Here is an 11,178-nt window from a genome sequence, read left to right as displayed (position 1 = left end):
TTTAATTTACATGAAATAACACCATGATATGTATCTGAATATATAGAAGTCAAAAATAAACTAAACCTATAAAGTTGGAACAGGCTAATGATAATATAATTGTGTGTCCATAAATCCTTTTGTTTTTTTTTTTTTTTTTTTTTAACTAAAAGATGCATTGTAAAGTCTATCTTTTCCCTTGATTCTTGATTAACTAACAAGACTTATTATTGTTTTTTTTTTTCTATTAGCGAAATATGAATGTCACTTAAAGGCTTTATATTTTATCATACTTAATGAGTGTTTTTCCTCTGCTATTTCCTTATTTGTCACCGATATTGATACCAATGGTACTCAATATAATTAGTAAGATCATATATTTATTCAAAGAATACAGGTTATCACAAACAAGGTATCTTAAAGGTGTGAAGATATGCATATATAAATTCAAGTATCAGTAAATTTAATATGAAAAGTCAGATGAGTATAAAGTATAAATCGTACCAAAATATACCGTTTGAAATCGCTTGCGAAGAACATTTTATTCCAAAGACGTAATAACATAAATTTCATATATCGATTTTGATTTGGTAAGATATCACATCTTAACTTTTATCACATCTTCGTAAAATAACAGTCAGTGAGCTCTTTTATTTGATACTTAACAGAAATATTACATTAATTGGAATAGTTAAAATACTTGGTTCAGTCAATCTTGCCGGAAATAAACTACCTACATGTAATGATAGATTATGAACACACTTCTACCATGTGTAACGCCAATACAAACATATCCAAATGAAATCTAAACATAATCTTTCTGGAAAAAATGTCTGATTCTTCAAGTTTACTTTCTAAGTACCAACTATTCCAATTTTGCCTGTTTAAATTGGTTTGATCATCATTCTTGTCTTTTTTAGTGCATTTGGTTTCCATGTTTTCCAATACATGTTCGCAGTATTATTATACAGTTCTCCATAACCACCATTGATATTGGAATAGGAACATGCAGCATGCCACCAACCACTTTCCTTTTTGATACCACAGTTAGTTGGGCTTAGATCGTTGTCCCTGTCACGAGTGGTAAACATCATACCATCTAATTGATTTGGATGCCAATCCTTCATTGCATGACCTGCAAAGCATGTTTAAAAATAGGTAACACCATTATTTAACACTATTCATATCACTAAACCTGCAATAAAATCAATCTTTCATCATTTTATGTGCACTTGTGGATTTATCCTAGACCGGAAAGCTCAAAGCCGAAGTAATGCAACAATAATGTATAATATATATTTGAAACTGTGTACATACCTTTGTATACAAAATACAGTAATTGTAACTGTATGTAGATTTTTTTTAAAGATTATTTGTTATTCTTTCTGTTTAAAAGAGACAGTTAAATGTATTCAGATTTCTGTATATTAAAAGGAGTTGATACCCCTGTAGACATCCCTTCGAAAAACACATATGAACAAAGTAAAATGATTAAAACTGACTGTTCGCTTCAGATCAAAGTAAGGAAAATCGGCAATGACACAGATTCAGGACAAATGTGCATACTTAAGGTGAAAAGGTATTTATTTTTTATTATTTTGAGAAAAAGATCGACATGTCTGTAAGAAGCATATCGAACCAACTAAAATGTCTTTAAATTTAAATTTTTCCCTTTCAAATTGAAGATTGGTTGTTAAGGAAGTTCGCTACTCAGTTTCAAAATAACCAGCTTTTCATAACACTAGTATATATTGATAGGGGTTTAATAAAAGAACCAAAAAAGCAAAACAAAATATATATATAGGTCAATGTGCTTGTTTTTGAGATATTAGCCATTGAAATTTTGGCGGGAAAATGTTCTCTCTTGATATTTCGTAGCATTATCATTAACAAGTTAAAGTTCCCAAAAGCTATAAAAAAATAACAAAGATTTTATAAGACTTTTAGAGATGGCTGATAATTATACATTTAAAAGATTTATAAAAAGAAAATGGGGGTCAACGGGCAAGTTTTTCTAGGACATTCAAATGGATAAAACCAGAGGATTCCGAAAATCAGACAAAAATCCCAAAACATGACAAGCTAACATCCTTAATTCATTAATTTCCGTTTTAACACATGAGGTCATTACTGTTTTTTTTATTTTGGTATTCAACAGGTGAAGTGTTGTTGAGGATAAAAAAAAATCAAAATATCAAAATAGGCGTAAAAGAGGGCCGGAAATAAACTGACAACAAGTAACGTTATCGCGTCAACGATATTGAACGTTGACTTTGAAAGTTTTCACTTAGAACATGGATAAAAGTTTATTAAGATGTCAAATACACACTAGTGACAAATCGATATGAAACAAACAAAAATGTATTTATCATCGATATGAACTGTTTTAACGAAATATAGATGCGTTGATAATTGAAGATCTGATGATTATTAAGAAAAGTTGAAGACAGTTATCTATGCTATTCTTATATCATACGTTTAAATTACAACTGAAAGCTTTATGAATTATGTTAGCATTCAAAATCCAATAAAGACACTATGCACCAATAACAGAGTAACTTTTGACAATATACATAAATTGTTTGTGAATATTGAATTACAGGGCAATCTATCATCGTATACTCAGTAAAAGTTGATTTCGCACTGAAAATTCATATTTTAAAGTAAAGTGATCAATTAGGAATTACATTTACAAACATCAACAAAATAAAGGCAACAATAGTAAACCGCTGTTCAAAGTCATAAATCAATTAAGCGATAATAAATCCAGGTTGAAAACCAAAACAGAGGGAAACACATCAATTATCAGAGGAAAACAACGGAACAACAGAAACAATGAACTGCAACGAGAAAAAACGCCAAAATACATAGAAACTGACTATTTGATAACAACTGCCATATTTCTGACTCGGTACAAGACGTTTTTAAGAAAAACTGTGGGTTGAACCTGGTTTTATGGCTATGTTTTGAAAGAAATTATTTTATAAATCTAACTAAGTATTAAAAGTCATGGAAGATATGGTATAACTTCGTAAAGGTCCAGTAAAGGAGATAATGATTGCTTTCAATCATTTTTACCTGTTGTTCCATTGTCTATAGTCAGACTGAGTGTGTAGAAAGTAAAATCACAAAAATACTGAACTCCTATGAAAATTCAATCGGAAAGTCCCTAATCACATGGCAAAATCAAATGACAAAACTCATCAAACGAATGGACAACAACTGTCATATTCCTGACTTGGCACATGCATTTTCAAATGTAGAAAATGGTGGATTGAACCTGGTTTTATAGCGATAAACCTCTCACTTGTACGACAGTCTCATCAAATTCCGTTATATTTACAATTTAAAGCACAAAAGCATCTATCAAATTAAAAACCACATTCATTGCTTCGCGTGTCTGACGTCAGAAAATGTAAACGTCACATAAGAAGAAATTTTGTCGTTCAATGTTTATTCAAAACAATTTTATAATTTCACATGGGGAATGTTGGTATACAGGGTTAAAAAATCAAAAGTTATGTTAGAATTAATTTCAGAAATAGACCAAGATTAAAAATTGTCCAGAAGTTCTTTAGAATTTTTAAGAATCCACATATGGTTAATACCACTACGCGAGTAAAATAAATTTGTCGTTATTCGTTCAAAGTATTTTCAAATTTATAATAGAACAATAACATAATGACATATAATAGAACAATAACATAATGACGGGATCTTTTAAAGTACAGAGTCACGTTATCAGAACCAAAGAAACACAAAAAGTCGCATATACAAAACACAACAGCAAAAAATGAAAGATAATACAAACACATTGACGGGATGTATAAGTACCGAGCCACGTTAAATGGATATCACAGAAAACACACCAAACAGTAAAAGTAATATTAATAATAGAACAAAGACAAATGAAAGAACAATATAACACGTTGTTAAGATGATAAACAACGTCAGTACGCAGAATCTATACTTCAAGACCATCATGTATTATTTGTGAAGTTGATATGAAATATTTTTCAACAAGGTTTTGGTACCTTCCGATGAACTTTTTTAGAAAAAGGACGAGACGTTCTTTGACATACCCCTGGTTCATCAACTTTCTGCTCAGACACTGGTGACGTTTTACAAAGTCTGAGTAGGAGTTGCAAGCTCTTGAATATCGAATAAGTTGGGAAATGTATATCCCATATGCAGGTGAAGTTGGTATATTGCTACTAAGGTGGGGAAAATTTATAATTTTAAAATTAAAATCGTCTCGTTTGTCATAGATTCTGGTACTGAGATGACTGTGTATGTCAAATTCGAGATATAAGTCTAAAAATGAGGCGGAGGAAGCCGTGTCTGTTGTTTCTTTAATTTCTAGTTCTGGGGATATATTAATGGAACCCAATCAGAAAGGTTCGGATTGTTAATGGAAAGAACATCATCAATATATCTGAAAGTAAAATTAAAAAATCTGGCTTCTTTGACCTTCTTGTTTTTGACAAGTGTCTGAAGGAACTCCGATTCATATGAAAATAAAAAGAGGTGCACAGTTCGTTCCCATAGGAATGCCGACAATTTGTTGAAAAAGTCTACCTCCAAATTCAACAAATATGTTGTCGATAAGAAACTCCAGCATACTGATCACTTGTTCTTCTGTGTAGCATGTTTTACCCTTTTGTTCACTATAAACAAAATATGCCTTATGATATCCCAAAGTAATAAATTTATAGCGTATGATACCATTTTGTACCAGTTTGTACTCTCATCCCCAACATTATGTTGTGTCATACATACATTTGTAGCATACGATGTATCCCCTGTAACCAGTCAGACTGTGTGTAGTTTGTATTCTCATCCCCAACATATATTGTATCATACATAGCATACATTAACTGATGTTCCATTGTAACTAGTGAGATTGAGTGTGTAGTTTGTACTATCATCCCCAACATATATTGTATCATACATATCATACATTACCTGCTGTTCCATTGTAACCAGTGATACTGAGTGTGTAGTTTGAACTCTCATCCCCAACATATATTGTATCATACATAGCATACATTACCTGCTGTTCCATTGTAACCAGTGATACTGAGTGTTTTGTTTGTACTCTCATCCCCAACATATATTGTATCATGCATAGCATACATTACCTGCTGTACCATTGTAACTAGTGAGACTGAGTGTGTAGTTTGTACTTTCATCCCCGACATTATATTGTATCATAAATTGCATACATAACCTGCTATTCCATTGTTACCAGTGGGACTGAGTGTGTGGTTTGTACTCTCATCCCCAACATATAATGTATCATCCAAAGCATACATTATCTGCTGTTCCATTGTAACTAGTCAGACTGAATGAGTAGTTTGTACTCTCATCTCCAACATATATTGTATCATCCAAAGCATACATTATCTGCTGTTCCATTGTAACCAGTGAAACTGAGTGTGTAGTTAGTATTCTCATCCCGAACATTATATTGTATCATACATAGCATACATTACCTGTTGTGACATTGTCACTAGTGAGACTGAGTGTGTAGTTTTTACTCTCATCCCCGACATATATTGTATCATACATAGCATACATTACCTGCTGTTCCATTGTAACCAGTGAGACTGAGTGTGTATAGTTTGTACTCTCATCCCCGACATTATATTGTATCATACATAGCATACATTACCTGCTGTTCCATTGTAACAAGTGAGACTGAGTGTGAAGTTTGTACTCTCATCCCCAACATTTATTGTATCATACATAGCATACATTACCTACTGTACCATTGTAATCTGTCAGACTTAGTGTGGAGTGTGTAATCTTCTCCCAACATATATTGTATCATACATAGCATACATTACCTGCTGTTCCATTGTAACTAGTGAAACTGAGTGTGTAGTTTGTACTCTCATCCCCAACATTTATTGTATCATACATAGCATACATTACCTGCTGTTCCGTTGTATTGTTTTCAATCATTTTTACCTGCTGTTCCATTGTAGCCAGTCAGGTTGAGTGTGTAGTTTGTATTCTCATCCCCAACATATATGGTATCATAAATAGCATACGATGTATCCCCTGTAAAGTCTTCGAGGTCAAATCGGACTTGGTAGTAGCCTTGTCGTAGAATGAAATGCAAATTATCATTTCCTGAAGAAGAAAAAAAGATAATAATGTCCTTGTTGAAAGGTTGCTGCTGGACGTATTCTGTACCTTTGAATTGACAACAATTTGCATACAGTTTTGACATCTATGCTTTTAATTGTACCGATCCTTTTTAGTTTAAGCATTTTCAATTAAATAAAACGACTTGATACATTCATTATTAAGTCCTGGTACGACATGTACGATTTATACTGATAGTGTTATTAGCACTTCCTTCAACTGTACTTCAGCTTGTAAAAGAGGTATGATTTTTATCATTGACACAATGAAACACAATAGCTGAATCAACTATTATGTTAAATAATATCGATGTGTGTTTGTATCAATCTTTGTACGTTTGTTACCAAATGAATTATTCCGATAGTAGTTTTACGTACCTTACTTATTGGGATTTTACAATATTTAAATTTCTAAACGTGGTAAAAGGGGTACGAAAGATACCAGAGGGACAGTCAAACTCATAGATAGAAAACAAACTGACAAAGCCATGGTTAAAAATAAAAAGACAAACAGAAAAACAGACAAATAATAGTACAGAAGACACAACATAGGAAACTAAAGACGAAGCAACACGAACCTCACCAAAAACTGGCGATTGAACATTCGGGTTATTTTTCATTTCCGATATTCTGTCAAAAAGGTGTGTTTGAATTATATTTCATTGTCTTTCAAAATGCATAATATATATGAATAATAGTAGATACGTAAAAGAAAAATAACTAATGTCGAAAGCCCTAATCAAATAGATAAGTCTTGACATCACACTCGATGTGTAAAGATAAAGGTAGCTTTAATAATTACAGTTTTCATTCTGGCAATTTTCTATTAGAAAAATATAACTGCGGAGATGTAAACCCTGATACATATTTTTCGTGTACAACATATAAGCTGATATTGATTTGTATGTTCACAGTGTATTGTACGTTCGCTTTTAGGCATTTCTACTAATAAGCGCGTTGTTTATGAGACAATTAGACAGCAATTCTATTTCATGAACACACCAACACATTTCAAGATTAAAAAACAATAGGTATTAATCTGAATATGGTCTTACATGGGGGTGACGTCGGGATCGGGATTGATCCTTTCGGGATCCGGGAATTCTTTTTTTGGATTTCGGGATGTCGGGATTTAAATTTCTTTAAAATTCGGGACCTAGGGATTTTATGTTTTTAATCCCGGGATTTCGAGATCAGGACCCCTCCGACCCCCCTCTTACATGTACATGTAGTTATTTAAACATTTAAGGAATCTTAATTGGCTGCTTTTAGATACGGCCTCAAAAAGTCAACAGAGCTGATATGCACAAAACCACTTAAGTTAAGATATCCAATCGTAGCACTTATTTATCGTAGGACGTATACAAAAAAAAACGTCCGTTCGGAACAAACCTTAACTTGAGTACTTTTATGCATATCAGCTCAGTTGTAGTTGGAATATAATTCACAAACCAATGTCATCGACCAAAGGCCGCTGTTTATATATATTTACCGATTAATGTTAATTTTAATTGATACAAGTCAAATAGAATCCTTTTGAGTTCAATTAAATGTGTAATGTGTATAACTTATCAATCTTATTTCATATATTTGGAGTGGAAACTTCTTGTTTTGTGAAAAGCCCGAATTATTAATTTGTTAATGTCACTAGAAAACTAACAATACACAACACGGTGTTTCAGTACTTTTGTTATTTAGATATAACATTGGGTTTGTTATTTTCAAGTTTATAAACTATATGTTATGTCACTTCAAATATATATCTTAAAAGATATTGACTAAACAAAATTCATGATCAAGTATTCGTTTTGATTTTGTTTCTCTGTTGGTTCTTTTTCGTTCAAAAAATGTATCTTTTTATGAATGTTGCTTTTCAAACATTTATTAGCAGTTGTTGCATGTCTGATGAATGTTTATCTAAAAACACTTTTAGTACAACTTAAAATCAATATAAGTTCTTTCATGTTTTCTCATGTTTTTAGTAAATGTCAACCCTCTGTCCAATGTTAAAGAAAACAACTTAATGTATATAGACTACTTTGTGAACGTGTATAGTGATGTTACACATTTGAAAAAGAGTTTGGTTTATTAGATTAGTACCTGTACGCTCAAACTTAGCAATGGTTTGCATGAAATTATTCTAAAATTTGTCAGAAAATGCCACTGTTTAGTGCAGAAAGATGTCAAACAGCAATTTGTTAACCATTCAGATTTCAATAATATAATGCGTTTAGGGACATACCAAGCCAATGTTCACCATCTACGTGCCCGAATCCAGATTTGTAATCCTCCCAAAACCGATAAAAGTCCACAGTGCCGTCATATCGTCTCTGGATTGTCTGATAAAGTAAGATTATAAACTATAGGCAAAGCTTTGTAAGATGATAAACTAAATGCAAAGCTATTGTATTTGACCAATTGAATATTGATAGAAAATCTAAGTTAAAGCTATGTAAGATGACAAACTATATGCAAAGCTATTGTATTTGACCAATTGAATATTGATAGAAAATGTAAGTTAAATCTGTTTTGAATATTAACGAGTTATGATGGGTTTCAAAATATTTCTACAACTTATCTACCAGTTGTTTTGTATGGTGTTTTGTTATTGTAATGTCTTTCCGTTTTATCAACGAACTGTTTTCCTTTGGTAATGTTTTACTGGACTTTGATTTGTGTGTCTGTCTACTCGGTACCTTTTCGTTCTTGTACAAGAGATAAATATATATTGAGATAGAGATTTGCAAACAATAACAAATGACTTAAACAGTCGAAGAATTTAGGCGGAAATTTTGGAGTTTTCTAATCTAACTTTTCTCTTTCTAATATTTCTTTTTTAAATCGACATTTGATTGCATTAGTAATCTTTTAAAAGATCTTTATACCTATTGTAGTACAGTTAACCTCTGAAATATTTATAATTAAATACCAGTTTTAACATTAATAATATTCTTTTATTTCTTTTTAATTTGTAGTTTTAAATATGTACTAGTAACAATGAGTAACGGATAAACGTACAGTGGTACACATTTGATAATGTCAACTCTATGGTATATTTTTGAAACAGAAACTTAAATATCTCCTCAATTTGTAAACCTTGCGACATTTCATTAAGGTTTTTTTTTTAATTTGAGAACTTGTATGAATAAACTCATCATAGATACCAGGATTGAAATTTTATATTTACGCCAGACGCGCGTTTCGTCTACAAAAGACTCATCAGTGACGCTCGAATCAAAAAATTTTAAAAAGGCCAAATTAAGTACGAAGTTGAAGAGCCTTGAGGACCAAAAATTCCTAAAAGTTTTGCCAAATACAGCTAAGGTTATCTATTCCTGAGGTAGAAAAGCCTTAGTATTTCAAAAATTCAAAGTTTTGTTGACAGTTAATTTATAATTATGAACATATCAATGATAACTCAAGTCAACACAGAAGTGCTGACTACTGGGCTGGTGATACCCTCGGGGAATTGAAACTCCACCAGCAGTGGCATCGACCGATGAAAATGCCCTATATACATAACAAAAGGAAACAAACAGAAAAAAACCAAACAATTCACATAAACAACCGCAATATCAATGAATATAAATTTGATTTTTCTAGGGGAGTTTCAAATATACATCCATCACTACTGCAAATAAATAAACCCATGGAAAACTTGAAACAAGAAGATCACCGAATGCATGTGGTATTCTAGGAAATTTAAAAAACTAAGAAATTAATAGCTTGCTTAATAAACCCAGTTCAACTTTTGATATTTTGTTTCTATTTTGGTAAAGAAAGTAGATATGAGAAGATGTGGTATGAGTGCCAATGAGACAACTCTCCATCCAAGTCACAATTTGTAAAAGTAAACCATTATAGGTAAAAGTACGGTCTTCAACACGGAGCCTTGGCTCACACCGAACAGCAAGCTATAAAAGGGCCGCAAAAATGACAAGTGTAAAACCATTCAAACGGGAAAAAACAACGGTCTAATCTATTTTAAAACGAGAAACGAGAACCGCGAATCACTTATGAACCACATCAACAAACAACAACTGAACTTCAGGTTCCTGACTTAAGACAGGTGCAAACAAATGCAGCGGGTTTAAACATGTTTAACATTTTTATCCTGCAATTTGCCAACTATTGTACAAATAACAGGTATACAAATAATTTTTTGCTTTATTTGTACTTGTACAAATAGAGTCTCTTGTTACCCCACTTCCACGTTGATCAAGCGGTAATATGAATATTTCTGTTTCCTAACCAGTTCATTATGGGGTCCTCTTCGCGGTCCGCGTTTCAACTGTCGATTTCTTTGAGAAATTAGAGACACTGATTTTGATTTTAATAACTAAAGTTTCAAGTGTTGGGAGAAATTTCAGGATAAACACAATATATGTATATTGCCGGAAAATATAATATTTATATTTGTACTCTCTACGAAACAGGAGAAAAGCTCGGCGGAGCGTCGCTTTTTGTCATGTTTCTAAAGCTCATACAAATACATTTTATATTTTCCGACAACATACATATATTGTATATTAATAGGTACCAACAGTCACCCATACCTGAAACAATAGTGTAACATCAACAGTCACCCTCACCTGAAACAATAGTGTAACATCAAAGGTATACTTACAGTCCATCCCCCATTATCAATGTCCATTTCACAGAACACAGATATTTCAGTTCCGTTGTCAGGCTGAATACAATACACCCCACTATTTGTTCCAGGTGGTAGTTCACTGCAGTCCCTTTTTGGAATACTGAAAACTATATCTTGGAATTAAAATATTACGATACGCTTGTTTTATTTGTGTATTCTCTTTTTTTCATCCATTTCGAAGACAGTTGCTATGAAGTGTACATTTTATGTTTTTGTCTATATATGGTCATCAGAACTGTCTCATCTCAATTTTTATTTTGTAATTATAAATAAAGTGCATAACAATGTCGTAATGTTTCACTCTACTTTTATTTATAGCATGAAATGTTGCAGTCGCTTTGTATGAAAGGTTTTATAGGTATGAAAATGAATAGTAGAAAAAAGGTTTTTAGT

General features: G+C 32.1%; 1 protein-coding gene across 1 annotated transcript; it reads right to left on the bottom strand.

The window, feature by feature from the left end:
* Positions 1-220: 220 nt before the first annotated feature.
* On the bottom strand, positions 221-10,893 carry LOC127716315 (fibroleukin-like). The gene is made up of 4 exons (XM_052222487.1): positions 10,759-10,893; positions 8,374-8,470; positions 5,953-6,117; positions 221-1,114 (listed from the first exon to the last, which is right to left on the bottom strand). Exons 1-4 carry the CDS (start codon positions 10,783-10,785, stop codon positions 864-866), a joined length of 540 nt encoding a protein of 179 aa, XP_052078447.1. The 5' UTR covers positions 10,786-10,893; the 3' UTR covers positions 221-863.
* Positions 10,894-11,178: the final 285 nt, after the last annotated feature.

The sequence above is a fragment of the Mytilus californianus genome, unplaced genomic scaffold (genome assembly GCF_021869535.1).
Source record: "Mytilus californianus isolate M0D057914Y unplaced genomic scaffold, xbMytCali1.0.p SCAF_9, whole genome shotgun sequence".
Taxonomy (NCBI): Eukaryota; Metazoa; Mollusca; class Bivalvia; order Mytilida; family Mytilidae; genus Mytilus; species Mytilus californianus.
Note: the sequence above shows the minus strand (reverse complement) of the source record. Positions and strands in the feature narration are given on the sequence as shown.